Genomic DNA, 18,401 nt, shown 5'->3' with positions numbered 1-18,401 from the left:
TTTTCTCCTTACAATAACCAATAAACACTGCAACAAATGCTATGATAAAATTACAAAAGAAAAAAGAAAATATTCTTCAAAGGCTATAATCATCACTATCCGAAAACTGCACCCATTCAAATACACTTGTTTGTCCAGCATCTAAGAAATCAAAGTCCCTCCACCTCTAATGTAACCCTCTGTGTCCCGAAGGAAACCGCACAAACAGTTCACACTATACCTGTGGACTATAGTACTGCATATAGTCCAACTGGGTCTTCTGTTGGGCGCAGCTCGGTGGTGGCGGTGGCAAGGTCGCCGTGGGATGTACCAAGCCGTGGGGAGTACCATGAGCACCGACCTGGAGATGATGTTGCAGCTGATGATGAAGGTTTCGCTTGTCGTCGCCGCTCTCGCTGCCTGTGTCGTGGTGTTGCATGTGGTGGGTGGGTGTGTGAGGATGGCTCAAGGTCGAGCCGTGACCTTGGTGGTACGAGTGCGGGCTGGAAACGGAAACCGGAGGCGGAAGCTGGTACATGCCGGGCGTCTGCTGGTGCTCCACCAACTGTTGCTGCTGTTGCTGTTGTTGAACGGCGCAAGACGAAGGTTGCTGTTGCTGTTGTTGGCTGACCGCCTGTCTCTTCGTCTCGTCGCCGCTCTCGCTGCTCGAATCACCCAGTCCACCGACGTGGGTTTTGTCTTCTCTTTGGCCACTGAAACAAAATAGAAACAAGGTTATTACGTACAACAATCCTCGACCTCTTATCTTCCTTCTACTATTCCTCGTCGAGGCGTATTCTTATGCAAACTTGAACGCTATAAGTGTGGGGGGACGAGCAGTCCAGGTGGCTGCATTCCAATTAGGATCCTATCCTAGGACTCGGTGCTTTCGCGAGCCATGCACACGTTCGAACGAGATTACTGGCGCGAGCTACCCGGTCTAATATAATTACAGACGAAACAGCCGTGCTGGTGATCGGCAGTGACTCGAAGCGGAAGAGGATAGGGCCGGAGAATAATATCGTGTAAGATAATACCCGCGTCGATGCGTAAACTACCATGGAAGAGGGTACTCTGCTTCCCTCGGGTACTTGTGAATTAAGGGTAGTCGTGCTGCGACCTGGGAGGAGGAGGGTAGGTACAAGTTAAAAAAAACGACGAAAGAATAGGAATATGTTGTATAAAGCGAGAGCAGAGGAAGGGGAGAGACACCACTGGACGTCTCGTAAACTCGATTTAGCAGGCTGGACCTCCTCGAAGCCGAAGCACGTGGGACCTGAACGGTCTCTAACTTCTATCTCTCTCTCTCCCTTTCTCCCTCTCACAGTCCCACCTCTTCCACACTCTCTATATCCAGGTACGAGCAATCGTTAAGCGCTTGTTTTACAAGTCGTTTAGACGTGACCGCCGCGATACGGCACTGTCTCCGCCGCAAGTGCCAGGACACTTGTCTACGGGGTGTTTTCGAGAACCGGTCCACCATCGAGGGGCTACCGAGCTGATAACAGAAAGGGCCTACTGCTTTTCTTCTTTCCGTCCACCTTGATACGGTAAAAATCTTGACACTGGAACTACCTTATACACTATAAAACCCCGTTTGAGGTAGAGATGCCAGAGAATTTTCGAAGATCCAATCGTCCGAAAGACCATAAGACTATCCTATCCGAAAGGATCTCTAGGAGATCGCGAAACGAACGTTACCAAAATCACATTAAGCAGCAAGACTAAAGGCTCTCGTGAAAGAAAAAAAGATTCATCGAGGGAAAGATAGTCTGGCCTTTTGTCCGGTGCCTAGAAGGGGCAGCGATAAATCCGTTCGGCAGGTGAAAATCTGGTCGTTCGTTTAGCCCGGTTGCAGAGGTGGTGCACGGTCTCGTCGCCCGGGGACAAGAAAGAATTATTTCTACAAGACGCGATGCAACAGATCCCACACGCGGTGGGACAACGTTCGTTCCACGGCAAGGACAAGAGGATCGGCTTGTTTCCACCGGTACTTTCCGCGCCACCCGTTGCATGCCTGGGTCTATAACCCCGACGAGGTGTCCCCAGGTATGCCTTATCCGAGGCAAGATCGCGCAGTAAATTTATCCGCGTTGCGCGACGCTCCACCACCACCAGAACGGAATCTTTCGGGCATTATTATTTTCATTAGGATTTGTGACTCATCGCGCGGAGGAGACATTTATTCGGTGGACTCGTTCGCCACGACACCTACTACACACTCCATCGGGTTCGCCTCTATTTCATCTTTTTCTTCATCCACCACCTCGTGTTGGAACAGCGATGGATCGCTGTTTTTCCATTCCGAAATGGTCCCAAAACGCGGCGCGCGATTTTATAGCGTCCGCTGGTTTAAACAGCGACCAGCGATAATGATCGAAGGCGAGGCTCTGGTTTTATTAATCGGCCAGTTCGTAAATAAGCTCCGCTACGAGATTCCGTTGCCTCCACGTCCGAGGCAAGATCGATTCGTCCGTTTTCCAGAAACAGAAATGCTCGGAGAAACGGTTTCACGTGGGACCGACAAGATTCTATCTTACGGAACGAACCAGCATAATGTCCTCGAGGAGTCCTTAAGGTCGTCAGCTGACCGCAGACTCCTTGGAACAATGCAATCGTCCAATGTTACTACATATAGAATACTAGCGATTAATCTGATCATTTTTATCAATTACACTCTTAAGTATATTGAATTTTTTGCAATGTTAATATATTTTCATTTGGTCCCTCGTTTTAACAATGGGGTTCAACTGATCGGCATTAAAGAGAAACGTGATTACCGCACCGGTACACCACGAACCCTGACCCAGGTCGTTTGCGAAAGAGCAAGGAAGGGGGGGGCGATATCGTGTTGGTGGCTGGCTCGAATAAAGTGTGCGACAACGCAGGGGCGATAGAGCCGATATAATCCGATTTTACGAGGCGGCTGCGAGAGAAAAGGATTCGAGAGAAAGAGAATGGAGAAGAAAGAGGAGGAGAGATAAGGTTGATCCTATCTCGACCCCGTGCTGCTCTCTGGCCGAGCGATATAAACTTAGACGCGAATTAGTGGAATCGCGCAAGCCGATACCATCTCATTTCGGTCGACCCAGCGCGAGTAACGCCATAGGAAATTTATCGGGAAATTAAATTACGAATTATGCTAATCCGACCGAATAGCCCGTGCACGATTCCCTCCTCCGTCGATAGGGGGAGGAATAATATGCTGGATGTTTCAAACAACGCGGGACAGACGTCGTTGTCTCGTTCGACGGTACCGACAGATATGATCGGACATCATAGCTTCTAACCTTCGTCTTTTTCTTCATTCATCTACAGCCGTGGTCTTTATACACGAGAAAATGTGGCGCTGAGACAGCGCCACCCACCGATCACCGATCACCCCGCCAATAATACTCTTCCCTCCTGTGTCATTGCCGTCGATGAAAGACGACGCTCGAATATGCTACGATAAAAGAAATTACGACAAACTCTACCCGACGGTATGCACGGCGTGTTTAAGGGTGTTATTAATTTCCACCAACGTGTCGAACGATTCACGGTTGAGGCAACTCGGGTATCCCGTCGTGCCCACATGGTCACTCGTTCGTCCCATTTCTTCCCCGTTCCACGTTTATTATACACGATTTTTACTTGGAGATATCAACAATGTCGTTTCTTCTCGTTGCCATGATTTTCTTGATGTGGTTGGAACCTCGAAAGTTTATTCGGGTACCCGTGTCATTTCGGGACTCTAATTCGACTTGAAATCCTAAACTCGATTAAGGAGTCGTCGCTGCATTCGAGACAAGATTTTGCACACCCCCACTGTTTAGGATCATACAAGAATGAAATTTTCGAGGGTGTGAATAAGTGTAATACCGCGTCATAAGAATGATCTTTAACGCGACGTCTCGCGAGAGCTTCGTAGATCCCGTTTACCTTAGGGATGAACCTAGACAGAGGGCAAAGAGCAAGTAAGACGAGCGAAAGCCGGCTAAAAGCCGAGCCAAGAGATCTGAGATTTCGGCTTCTATTCTGGTCGGAGATGCGATCCGATTGCGCTCGTCGTCGCGTTAGAAACGCGAGACAATATTATTAGACTCGTTAGAAAAACAAAGGAAAGAAAGCGACACCCCTCTCGCGTCTGCGACTGCTTGTTCAGCAAACACCTATGAGGGTATTCGAAAGGGTCGATTTTTATAACGAAAAATTAAGAGATTCTGCGTTAAATACTTGTCGCCGACGGCAAAGCTGGATATTGGTCGAAACCAATGGAAGAAAGTTGACTTCCGCTTTCATGGATCGAATGGGCACGGTATTATCCTCGAAGGTTCCATGCAAACAAGCAAGGGGGATGGTTTCAGGATTACTCGAACGTCGAGAAGGCAGGAAGGCAAACCTTCACCGCGGATGAAGAAGCCGGTTAGGACACAGAGCAAATTGAACATCGGTTAGCTAGTTTGTCGGGAGGGATTTTCCTCCGAGAAAAAAAAAAAAAGCCCCGTTGCTCTATCCAGCCTGCCCGGCAGGTGAGCACGAAGAAGGGGCTTTGCCCGGCAGCTGATTCCATAAACAGATAGGAAAGAATTTCTTCGGCCTAAAATAATGGGGATGCAGCCTACCGTGTACACAACGCCTCTGTTTACAAACTTCGAGCTCACCTCCTTTCCAGGATGGTCAAGCTTTATTTTCTCTTTTACCTGAATACTACCCCTCCGCTAAATCAGACGGTTTCGCAGTTTCAGGAGAAAACATCTTCTCTACTAATACTGACTCCTTTGGTGTCTGTTTTACTCGGAGTTTATCAAAACTAGGCGTGATAAGCAACTCTCTTATTGAAAAACAAATGTCTTAAAAATAAGAAATAAAGAGTATTCATAGTCCTTCAGTTATCGACGTTTAGTTTCCTAATCTTAGAACACTAAAATTCCTTAAATCGCAGGAGCTCTAACATTCACCAAATGCTACATGCCTCTATATATACTCTATTAATAAATCTACACGATAAATCACGTTTAGCCATTTATCTGAATTCTTTATCTCGCTCCCGATCAATTTGCATATATTTTCGATAAAATAAAGGTCGCGCACTGGGTGTTCCTCCACGATCCTCGCTTAGATTAAATCTGTTTCACGCGATGGAATCGATCAACCGCTCATTGACATAATCATTAACCAAAACTTTCGTGTGGGGTAGGACGGTATCCTTCGAGTTTTATCTTCTTGCAAGAAGAATCTGAATAACAGGGGACAAGCCACGTGTTCGTTCGTTTGTGTAACACGCTCATCATAGACCGAGGAGGACTACCGAGTGGCAGGTTCAACGTAATCCGGATTAAAGAATTCCGAAACACCAAAAGCGTTTTAACGCTTCGGTCCTGTTATCTGACCGAGAAGTTGCGCGTTTACCTGCTGCGATTTTTATCTGTCAATCATTTAACAACCGGCGAATCGAAGATCAATCGATGATTGATATTCATTTTATAATCACAATGTGAATTCAGCGGAATTTGAATTCTAAAAAATTCAACTCTCTTATTTATCGAATGTTGTTACACAAGATGCCAGCGTGAACTTAATTAATTTCCTTATAATTAATCGGCAGCGAGAAGGGATTCTCTGATCTCCCTATCTCTCCCAACTGAACGTACTAATTCGACGGTGTCGTTCAAATGCAAATCTCTAGCGACCGGTAAGATTAACGAGGCGATAATTAGGAAGGTAGCATAGAGTTAGGTATAAACGAAAGACGAATTAGCCTAGCTCGTAGAACCGGTAGACATCGGGTAAGAAGAGTTATCGACCATCTAGGTAACGGTTGCATCGAAATCCGTCGCTAAATGAATGACGCTTTATCCAACGGTACGGGGAATATCGCGGCTCATTTCGACGGGAAATTGCATGGAAGAATGCCCGTGCAGGGTTGCTGCCAGAAAATTTACATTTTCATGCCAAATTCTATCCGACACGTTGGTGGAACAACGACAAACACGTCCACTCGTAAATCTCGTTGCCGGGATGTTTGGTTAAGTAGCTCGTTACGCGACGCGACGCTCGGCATACTATGAATCTCGTAAAAGTTCTTTAATTTTCGACCGTGTTTTCGTTTATTGTTGTAACTAAAATTATTCAGGGATGGGACCGGATGGACAGAGTTTTAAAATTTTTTATTGGAATTTTAGAACCTTGAGACCTTAGAATTTTAAAGTCTTGGAGTCTTAGAAATTTTAGAAGTTAGGAACTTTAAAATTTTAGAATGATTGAATATTAAAATTTTAAAACTTTGGAGCTTTAGAATTTTAGAACCACGAAGCCTTAAAATTTTAGAATTTTGGAGTATTAGAATTTTAGAACCTTAGGACCGTGGAATTTTGAAATATTAGAATTTTAGAATCTCGGAGCCTTAGGATTTTAGAACCTAGGAGATCTTAGAATTTTAAAACCTTAAAATTTTTAAAGAGTAAGATGACCAGTCTACATTTTCTGGAAGTCCAAACCCACCCTCTTCCCCATCTAGTTACGCGAATGCTTCAATTAATAAGAAAAACTACATCTTATTTTAGAGATCGAGCGGCGATATTACCGATGGAAACGCGAGAAGCAAACGCTAGTCTGTTGCAAGAGACTACACGCGTTTGTAAGTTATAGGGACTGAAAGAGAATAAATCGTGTAGCTTGCATGGTTAAAGCTATCTCAATTTGAACTGTATTTTCTATAATCCATTAAAACGATAACATGGCTCTGTGATGTTCCCTATAAACCTATGATCCTCGTAAAACACGTACCAGTTAACGTGTCGCAGTAAAATTCGTGGTCAAGGACTGTTATGATGAGTTACGCGCAAATAGAAATGGTGTATGGCGTCGCGACGAACCGAGATGCGCTCTCGGTATGCGCATTGTAAACGCGCGTTCCTCGTTTCAAATCAAACGGGAAGACAGATTAAAGGTGATGTAAAATACCTTCCCATTTCTTACTCCAAGAAATGTAACACGATAAAATATTAGGCTGGTTCGATCGTCAGACTAAAACCGCGTTGCGACTCGTTTAATTTAGGGAGAAATATTTGGCATCGTTCCTGGTGATCGTACCTTTTGGTATTTTCATGAAATTCCTCTCGTTACAAGACTGTTTACAACTATTCGCTTCTTATATCCCGCGTTCTGTCATGTTCGATGGTAAAATTACCCTCACGAAACAAGGAATAAACGTTAGGCATTCTTTCGCAATCTAGGCGCGTTATGCACGATAAATCTAATGGCGATAAAAAAGACGGTGATATTTATATATCGTTACAAACTGAAACTTTATCACGTTCAAAGAGCAAGGGGAAGGAAGAGGTACACCGCACCACGAAGATCGAGACTTCTTGGACGGACTTACATAAGCTTTGTGTTCCAGTTTGACGACGTAATTCAACACCTTTTAAGGGAACGTCTGTGTGTACCGTTGCATACGTAGAATACGTCACACGAAAATGCTTCCGTTGGTAGGCTTTTTCCCGCAAATAAGAAAAACAACCCTGAGAAAATCTAAGGAGAACTTGAGCCTTAAACCTCCCTTGTGCGATTCCTCTAGCGGCGAGTATAGAAGTAACCTTCGCTATGAATAATAACACATTTCCTTAGCTTTCAATTCCCATAATCTGAAGAACAAGAGAATACCCCATATGTCTCTGTGCTTCAAATTCAAAGCGACATATTGTAGAAATAAAAATAACCAAGGTAACCAAATAAGGAAAACAACCCTGAGAAAATCTAAGGAGAACTTAAGCTAGCCTTAAACCTCCCTTGTGCGATTCCTCTAGCGGCGAGTATAGAAGTAACCTTCGCTATGAATAATAACACATTTCCTTAGCTTTTAATTCCCATAATCTGAAGAACAAGAGAACCACCCCATTTGTAGCACCCAGTGCTACAAATTCAAAGCGACATATATAGAAATAAATAAATAACCAAGGTGACAAGGAACCAGAATAAATTTCGTTAGACACGAGATCAGCAGAGAGCAGCCATCAACACGGTCAATTTCGACCAGTGACTTGATTAAATCACCTCTCCTCTCTCGAGGCACGATATTCTTGTACAAAGAAAACGCGAAAATTCAAACTCCCGGCCGAGCTACGACAAAAGCGACGGAACAATAAGGTTGAAATGTAGCGTGCAACCAGTGCCGGACAATAAACGTTGCAGCAATGTAAAATGCTGCCCAGTTTGTGTGGTACACGCGTCAAGGGAACCATCTTCGTTTTGCTACGACTAACCGTGTTCCGGATCGTTTGCGTTTAATAGCCGCGTCGACACAGAGCACAGCACCTCCGCTTAATCCGTCTAAGCCAATTGTGCAACCAGACACGCGAAGATTCGTGGAAAACGCGTTCGAACCGCGACACACGATTTCCTGCGACGGCGGACACGGGTTTCCGTGTTTCCTTCGCACCGCGGGGACGAAATTCGTCAGGGTCGAAGTTATCGTGAATCGTTTAACACGCTAACTTTTCTTCGTAAATCAAGTTTCAAGCCTCGTAAATACATCGCTGATTTATTCCGTGCCGGATGGAGAACGTTTTATTTTCACTTCCTCCCCTGGCTTCAGACTTCTTTCACGCTTCATCGGTTTTAAATCTTTCTTCCTTTTCAGTTTCGTTCGGTCTACTTTCTCAAGCCCTCCGCGCCCCTGACCATTTCACCGGTTGCTAGCAATTTCCGTCAAGGATTTTTTATTTAAAAAACAAATTGGCTAACTTCGAATTTGTATTATAAATACCAGCACGAGACAATTTCTAATAGCGAGGAATTAATTTCAGGAGGTTGGGAATAATGGTACCAAAAATGTTCTCTTAAATTTTGTTTAAGTACACCTGAACACATTAAATAATAAGAAATATGTGTTACTAGTTTAAAAGCAGTTAACATCTGCTTCTGCTCATCATCGATTATCCCCTGTAGCGCGGTACCAATTGTCCATCCACACTCCGTACAAAGAAGGCAGCAAGTTCGCCGTATGGTTGCTCTTTGCGCACGCGCAGTGCATTCTGGGAATGCGTGCATGAATGAATGCTCCCTCTGTCGCCAGAAGGGAATAAGGGAGAAAAGAAGAAGAAGAGCACGAAAAGAAGGAAGGAGCGGACAGAAGAAGAGGATTGTTCTTTTTCAACGGCAGCAACAGCAGCACCACCGGACGACGACGTACGACGACGAGGCGGGCCCTTTTTGGTCCTTACGTGCCCATATGTGGCCCCTTCCTTCCCTCGACCTGTCAGATTTGACGTGATTCTTCTTTCAAGCGGTTTTCACCGAGGGTCCTACCCGCCTTTTTTGTCCATGCGTGGCCGAAAATGGCTGAGGCGACCCAGCATGGCCGTCCCTTCGACGAAAAAGGGGTCGAACCATCCAGAAGCGAGCCCTTTCCGTCCCTGTTAATACACATTCACCGACCATCCATATCAACGCGTGTTCCTTTCGTCTTTTTTTTTTTTTTTCTCTTCTCTTAAACGCATCCTTTGTACCGTTTTGATAGGTCGAATCAAGAAGTATTCTTCTGCGACCTTGTTCCACACGGAGGAGATGTCCTTTTCTTTAGCAGGAAATTTACCTTACAATTGTCTTTGCCAGAGCATGACTAAGGGTAGGAGGCTACCTCGTTTGTTAGGAGATAGCTCAGAATCTCGATTCGACTCCTGCCCTTACCGATGACAATTTTCCAAACTTTCTTTCATTTCAATTTATAAATTTGTTAATTTGAAGTTGAGGTTCAACGTTAGAGAACTACCCTCTCGTTTCAAGTAACTCGGTTCCCCAAATTTACGTTTCACAAAGGTTAGTTATTATCAAGGCACCTAATAAATTTTCATTAAAACAAGCTTTATTAACTTGTAGCGTAAGGACGCCAAATATTCCCTGTTCACTGGCTCGTACGTCGACAAATAACTGTCATATCTGTTAGCAGAATTTACGCGGAATCTTAAGTAACCCTATTTTTACCCGGTACCATTCTAATTTGTCATCAAACGCCCTTTCATCTTGGAAATATTACACGCGATTAACCTAGTCCGATAGCAACAAACACACGGTACACTGTATATCGGTGTATCATTGTCAAAGGAGAATTCCTAATAATTGGTAGAGAGAAAGAAAACTATCTGAAACATCGTAGATTGCATCAGAATTTCGTTGCGTTACGTGTGCATAGTCGTTCGAAGAGGTTCTATTTCGAATCAATGATTTCCTACGAATCAACGAATAGGATTAACAGCAGAAAATACAGCCACACTGTCAGCCTGATTGACGCTAAAGGTCGTCCTCTAGCTTCTACAGACAATTTCGTGAAGTATGAAAGACACCGAGGTTTAACTACCGATCGCAGGCAATTACGAAACGATCGACTCGACGAGCCAGCACAGCCCCTGAATTTGAATGAGAAATCGTCGCATCGCGAGGAACGAACGAACCCGTCAACCAGAAATAAAATGGTTAAACGTGAAAACCATCTATTTATACCCTGACTCCTGTGACAGAATCCACGAAACCGATGAATGGACCTTGCGAGTATTGGAATTTCGTTTCTCTTTATTATTCAGAGCGGTGACGAACATAGCAGGCTACTATATAGGGAAAATTACAAAATAAAGGAGACAGAGAGATTAATAATTAAATTACCACCCATTATGTCTAGTTTACACTGGTAAGATCTCATGGTTTTTCTAGTAGGACCTCTTTTCCCTATATCGTCTTCATCCCTAGGGAAAGCTACATCTTCGTTTCTAGGTATATATTAATTTGGGGGGATATTGGTCCAACCAGAATTGTATTAGATACCAGGGTAAAGGATAAGGACGACCTTCAGAGGCGAAAATAATAAATTATCCCAATGCATCATAAGCACATTTCCCTCAGGGTCGAAAGTGATAAATACGATTTCGAGACGAGAATGAACGACTCACGAGTATGAAAAATATGATTTTTTGAGACAGCAGAAGAGAACTCGGTGTACGAGAGGCAGTGGCTCAAAAGTCGCCTTTTTCGTGCAACGGTCCCGTGAATGTCTAGCATCGTACGAGAGTCACGGTGACGAGGAGATGGGTTCTCTGGTTTCAGACACGCAGAACGCGTTGCCCAGACACCGTGCATGCTGTAACCGTAAACCAGGCAATGGTACGCGGGCAGTATTCGTAGCTATTTCGGGGACGTCGGCATCGCGAGAACGATTTCAACGAGTGTCTGTCTACTACCCGCTTGACCCGGACCGCTCGCATCTTTATTTGTCCAACGATACTCTCTCTCTATGTGTTTGCTACTATTTGGCTTCCGGGACCTCTTTTCTTTTTTCTCGGACAGGAAGAGGACCCGTGAATGAAGTTCACCCTGAACCAGTTAAACGTTAGTGAAATGGTTTTATCTAGGGACGTGGAAACTTTCAGCTACGAGCACACCCCTAGTTTTATCCCTTTTTGCTGCGACCTAATTAACTTCTATTTGGGCAACCGGGTACCCTATCGAATATCTTTAATATCTTTCCTGTGAATTGGAGGTCTTTATTTACAAAATAAAAAGACAATTTGCAAGAAGTTTGATTGATAACGACAGAACTGACATCCTAGATCTACACGATCTCTTAAACTTACCCTGACGAGAGCTAGTTTCTAGAATATCAACTTGGCCCGTGTCTTTTACGATCTTCAACGAAATAATAGTGCTCGTATCGCAAACACATCCGTGATTCATCCGCGCAAAGCAGGAGAGGAACCATGGAGGAGAATAGGGCGAGGTCTTCGACTTTGATGGAAGTCGATCGGTGTCGAAGCTCGGCATCGACTTTGATGGAAATCGATCACGATCGTCGACGTGTCGAGGAGTCGCGGTATCGACCCACGCTACTGGCTGCGGCCATCGGCCATACAGGGATATAACCAGGCGAACATCGAGACTCATCGATGATGTCCTTCGAGTACAGAAACGATCTTTCATCCCTTTGATCAACTAATTCGAAACTTAATTTCAAAATTAATATATATTATTTATACCCTGGTATAAAATACTAAGAAAACTTTTATAATTAAACATACCATAGGAAATATCGAAAATGGCACTTCTAATACTAAAAACTTTTATACTGTTGGAAAGAAATATAATTTCTAAAGCTAAAGGGACATAAGTTCGATGACCAAGCAGGCGCCATATCCGCGTCGGTGCGCACAAAAGGCGAGGTAAAGTAGCGCCACCCTCTTTGTCACACTGAAGTCCCCCAGTTTTCAGAAAGAGTCAATATTGGCGCAGCCACCCCCGTCCGTCCAACCCTTGGACAACCGACCCTTTTCCCTCGCGTAACGCCCTCTCGACACTGACTCCATTCCCTTTTTTTTTTCCCCATCTGTCCTCCTCCGCATCCGGGAAGTGGCATCCCTTCCCGAAAGCCTGGACGCGACTGCTTCTCTATCCCCCACGTGCGTCCACTTCAATCTGATGTGCCTTCATCGTCCACTTACGTGGCAACACTCGACAGAACGATTTAATTAAGGCCGAATGACGGAAATTTAATACCGAAGGCTACCTTTTTTTTTTGGCACGGACTAAAACGACGAAGGGTAATGATTCATTACTTGCAAGGGATACGCCGGACAGAGTGACGTTGAATGATTATTAATCTACCGTCTTCAAACGAATCATATTTTACTTTAAGATTGTTCAAATAAAATATGATTTATTATTTCTGGAAAACCTCGTTTTATTCGCAATTGTTTATTTAAATAATGAAACAGAAATAATTGATTTTTTTCTCCCAACATTTGTTATCCAGTTTAGTATCACCTATATACTAGCTTTGAAATATAAAATTTATATTATTTCTATGGTATAGAGAGAGTCGTCCATTTTACCTACTCATCCTCTACTCTTAACCCTCGATTTACCGTGGAAGGCAGAAGAAGAGGGTGCGTTGACAGTGGCGCAACCGAGGGCGAGGCAAGGCTGAGTTTGCGCTGGACTAGGTACATTAGCAATGTTTTGTTGACACTGGAGAACGACAGAGCCATTACTTACTGGGTTCCGACCCTAACCAACTTGCACCAATGACTGCTCTTCGATCGGAAGAAGCTATGGCACTATTCGGAATAGAAGTAGATTAACCGAGCCCTTCGCTATCCTTCCCAGAATAAAATATTTATAAATTACTAAGAGTCTTGAAAATTTTTAAACTTTAAAATTCGAGTACCCTTACACTCCTATTATTTATCCATAGCTACCTTTCCAAAGAACAAAAACGACCCAGAAATCAAACGGAAGAGCAAAAACGTCCGACTGGCACGTAGAAACTCTTCTGCCTCTTCCGGCTTTGTTTATTTTTGGCGGCAGAATGTTGTTCTTAACCCTTTCGCCCGAGTGAACGGGTTATGGTGTTCGGCTTTCTCGAAGATTAGAAACGTCTGAGACACTTCTTCCCCTCCGAGACACGATGATGATACTAAAGAGGCCCGGGGTATAATAAAGACGCTTTAAGCGCCGTTTATAACAAGACCGAGGGTTTGCAACGAAAAAAACATTGTCGCAGCACGTGCTAGGGAGAAGTTTATTTTTGTCTACGACCAGCAATGCCACAATGCGCATCGAGAAAGCGGCACCGATCTCTCAGCAACCGTTTTATGTCGAAAAGAAAAGCGGAGATATTTCAAGAACCCCCCTTATCTCGTTCCCTGGCGATGAAAACCACCGTACGATTCGTTATTCGATGATATCTACTTTTATAGACAGTAAAATGAAAATAATAAACTATCTTTAGGCAGAGAAATGGATGGATATAATCCTTTTTCTAGAAGTTACGAGGTTATTAGCGACCGTCTAGGGAGCACTAGATGTATCTTGACCAAAGTTACTAGACTTTCACGAAATTGGTATAATGATTTAATCTTGTTAGAAAATTATTTCTTTCTTCATTTAAATATTCAAATACTATTTTCAAATAATATCTAAAACTAATTAAAATACCAAATGGACAAAGTACTACCACTATCTGAAAATGAAATATTACTACTATTTTGCGATTATAAAATAGACGAAGCAACTGTGTAACTATAGTGATAGAAATGATACCATCAAGTAGTCAATGGGAAAGTAACTTTCCTCTAATAACACGAAACATCCAATTTAAACCCTGTTCCGAGAATGTCGCGCGGTCTAAATCCTCCTGGTTCGTAAAATATTGAACAAGGACTCGTGCCAGAGACACCGGGCTCGAAGCAGACTTCCTCTTCAGCTTTTGCGAGCGATCCGGCCCGCAAGCTGACGTAAATTAAAAGCTGGATCACGCGTACAGGGGCGGAAACGTAATCAGGGGCCCCTGGAGACTGGGGCGTCTCGTGGGCGTTCGTGTCGGGCAAAAAACATGAAAACATCAGGATACACCGTGTATAGCTCCCTCGGGACCTGTTATCGAGTGATTTAATTTGCCTCTTTTCGAGGCGATACGTACACGAGGAACAGACGATTTATTCAAAAGCCTCGCGTATCAAGAGGCAATAACCTTCGACGGTTTCATTCTAGCGTTGTTATTTTCAGATTAAGTACCCTTGAATTAATTATCGAGCACGTCGTTCAACGTTATCTCGCGAAGAATTCGCTAGGAAATCAAAATCGAATTTCTATTAATGTAACCGTTGAAAGATTAACGATACCAAGATTCGTGACAGCTATCTTCATTCCGAATTTCCAATATTATCATTCGCATTGTGTGAAAATAAAATAGTTTTAAGATAGAATCACATAATCTCAAGTTGGGACTCTGAAGTTCCATCAATCTCGAAAAAATTCGAATGTTTAATTAAGATATTCCAATGTACCCCTTCTCGTCTAGAGAATATACGCCCAAGATGGTGGTATGGAATTGCGTGGAACAAAAGAGGCAGCCAGATAACGAGCAGACGGCGCCGCCAGAAATCTCGCGATCAGCATCTTTTTCTCTTATCGTCCTTTCACGCGTTCCAACGGACACGTTCGGTTACCGGACACCGATTACAGAGACAGCCTACCACCGTTTTTCTGCCTTCGACAGCATCATCGAAAAAAGAAATAACGATGACTCTCGAACAGTTTAACGAGCGTGTATTTTGAAAGGCTGCTCTTGGAACGCGACCCGTCATCCGTTCCGCGCGTCGCGCAGGCTGGCCAACTTAATCCGACCAAGAGACTAGAAGGCAGCGCGAAATGTAAACACAAACGGGGCAGATTGCGAGAGCTTAGACACGATGGGTAAGCAATTCTTATCGCAGCTACGCATGGATCGTTTTCTTTTTTTCTTCTTCTTCTAACGTCGTACAATATCGACGGAGGCACGTGTGACTCATTAATTCCTCGAAACGCCTGTCGGTCGGAGCTGTATTTTCATTTCGGTGAATTTATGATCAAGGTTGCGCTCTAATTACACAAAGCCACCGCGTGAACTACAAACGTTTTTCTTACGAGTGATTTACCGGGTAAATCAATTCGAAAGCCGATAAATACTTGAAACCGCGGACCTTAAAAACGTGCCTATATTTGTTAGGAATAAACGAGGCCCTGTTTATACGTGAGAAACGAATCAAACTGATAAACGATGAAAACGTGCGTTTGATAAACTTCCCTCGAGCGAAAAAGTGGCTACTTCCGGTTCGTATAGGCGATTGACCATAGCGGAATGATTCGACGGATATCGTAAATATCGAGGGAGGAGATGTTGATTTCGGTGAAACTCAACGATGCGAATCGGCGTGGCAAGATAGATATGGCGCTTCTCTTGTAGCGAGAATTTCGCGAGGGAGGAAGTGGGAAGCACCACCGTGGCAGGGGCCCAGTCTAGTACACAGCCGCATCACGCCACGGGGAACGTATCGAATTTCTTATGGCTTCTGTGTATTCCCATGAACGGAGACAGAAGGTCAGAGTGAAGCAGAAAGAGGGAAAGAGAGGTAACCGCGTGGCATGGTGTGGTGGCTCTCCTCTAGTCCTATCCGATGGCTTTTGGGGTATCGTGGATACGCATGGCATCATTCGCGGCATATTAATTACAGGAAATCCCACAAAGCATCCATATCACCCCTCCCATATACTATCCCTCTACGTAATTCGTTGTACACCCCCGTTTCGCCTGGAATATTGAACGGATCGAACCGTATCATCGTTGCGCTTCCTACTTCCTCGATTATTACTAGAACCCGAAGAACGGTTGTTATTGAAACACGGTGACCTTGGATTGATAATTACGTCGAATAAAATATAATTCACCGACTATAATTTTCCCACTTTCAAACGATGGACAAAGTTCACCTTATTTTCCTTAATTGCCGAAATCAATTTCCTCAAAAAGAAAGTATCATAAACAAAAATTTATTTTACACTTTCAACGACACCCTGTATATACCCTACCATAAACGACCAAATTGGCACGCCGTTACTGCACAATTTCAAGGGATATTATAACGGTAACTAAAATTGATTCACGTATCCCGAGAGTTCGAACGCCTTCCGTTTGAGAAAGAAAATGGCGGTAATGAAACTCGTTGGACGATTAAGCGGTACGATAAATTGTGCTGCATCCCCATCGTGTTTTCATTTTCGATTCAGAGTTACGAGACTGTAACTATTGGGTACAGAAGGGAAAATTAATATCCAAATAATTAGCTTTCAAGACGTTATCCGTAAATCTTTTCTCTTTTTCGCAGGTATTTTCATAAAATGATGGAACGTTGGTGTTGTAAATTATATAGAGAGAAATGAAGTATCCGATAAAAGAGCGATGGCGCGACTCGAGGGACATACAGCGTTAACGTTACGTACGTACGAGGCCGTCTTCGAGTTTTGCTCGGTCGTTTCTAAAATCGGATATAGAGCAACGACCTTCCAAACAACACGAAACTCCTACACGCTTGCGCCCTCCACGGATTCCACGGATATATCAACTCGGATACCGTCGATTAACTCTACGTAACAAGGCCAAGGAAAAAATATATAGGAAAAATAGATGATGCGACGGTGGGATATTATAATAACAACGCTTATATCACCATCGGTGTTTCTTTTTTCTCTTAAAACAATCAGACGTATCTGACGTGCCACGATATTTGGTTATTGGAAAGGATTACATAAAACTATGAATATATCCAAAACGCTTTTTGGATTACAATGTAGTATAACGTTAGTTTATCTGAACTACGTTTTCTGTAGTTTATCTACAGAGTTATACTAAATAATAATTAAGAAATGAAGAAGATAATGACTTACCTGTGTTCGGCAGCACGATCCCTTTGTCTCCGGTTCTTGAACCAGTTACTGACTTGCGTAGTGGTGAGACCCGTGCTTTCCGCCAATTCACGTTTCTCCCGGGGCGAAGGATAAGGGTTGGTAGCGTACCAATCCCTCAACACACTCCTGGATTTCTCCTTGAAGCAGTAAGATGTTTCCTCGCCGTCCCATATTGTACGAGGCAGAGGAAACTTGCGTCGAACGCGGTACTTCCCTGTAATACAAATTTAAAACATTTTATTAGATCACTATTGGAATATTATTCATTTCAATGGATGAGTTTTCTCATTGCTTATGAGGTTCAATAAATTTGTATCAAAAGGGGTGTTACACGTTTGATGTTCCAAACAATGAGCTAAATAATGATGCGGAAAGGTATATATAATTCTACATTATTTCCATCGTCATTCGCGTTTGCTACAAATACCGAGTATTGTTTAACATTATCCTCAAACGAATGAGCTTCCGCCGGTGCGGAAAACGTAAATAAAGATTATACAATAAGGTGTCTGTTTAAAATTGTTCCTGCGTGTAATCGATGGCAACGAGTCAAAATAAAGCTTGTTGGAGAGATAACAAAAAGAAAGAAGAAATGTTAAGTTATTATCGATAATATAAACTGGTAAAAGATTGTCTGTTTAAATAAATTAGTTTCAAATTTTCATTTTTTAAATAAAATTGATGGTAAACTGAAAATAACTATAAATTAAATTTTGTTACGTTGTGTTAATAAAAATTATGTTGAAATATGCAATAAAAAAAGGGTTAAATTTATGATTATTAATTTCTAGAGTTTCGCGATTCACCGGAAATCTAGCGAGGCAAAACACGTTTTCCTCGCTTTGCCCTCTGGTTTTAGCGCACGAGGGATCATGTGACACAAATTGGTTCGCAAAAGTAAATGGAAAGATCTAATTAGAATGTCAGCTCGTTAAACTCACCATCCTCGTGTTTACAACACGCGACAGAAATAAAACTGGCAGACCTCGACACGATGCTTGTTCTTTCACGAAATCTTTCCTTCCCGCTTCTATTATGATCGCCGGTGAATTAGACCCAGCATTATTATAACCTCTTCACGCAGTCGATCGTATTTTTAACTCTCATATTCGAAATATTAAGCAACGTGAATCATAAATGTAAAATACCTGAGGCTACCTCCAACAACAATA

At 43.2% G+C, this 18,401-nt stretch overlaps 1 protein-coding gene across 3 annotated transcripts in view; it reads right to left on the bottom strand.

Annotated features, from left to right (window-relative positions):
- so (SIX homeobox 1 protein sine oculis) overlaps window positions 1–18,401 on the bottom strand; it is a 30,766-nt gene that overhangs the window by 5,242 nt on the left and 7,123 nt on the right. For 2 of the 3 annotated variants that reach the window (XM_034320841.2, XM_034320842.2), the window contains exons 5-6: window positions 17,209–17,443; window positions 221–692 (exon numbers count right to left, since the gene is read on the bottom strand). In XM_034320841.2, coding sequence (XP_034176732.1) covers window positions 221–692; window positions 17,209–17,443 — 707 coding nt within the window. The remainder of the gene's footprint in view (window positions 1–220; window positions 693–17,208; window positions 17,444–18,401) is intronic. The other variant, XM_034320843.2, reaches the window with a different exon arrangement.

This window comes from Osmia lignaria, chromosome 12, assembly GCF_051020975.1.
Source record: "Osmia lignaria lignaria isolate PbOS001 chromosome 12, iyOsmLign1, whole genome shotgun sequence".
NCBI classification, from domain to species: Eukaryota; Metazoa; Arthropoda; class Insecta; order Hymenoptera; family Megachilidae; genus Osmia; species Osmia lignaria.
This window is presented reverse-complemented; position numbering and strand designations above follow the sequence as displayed.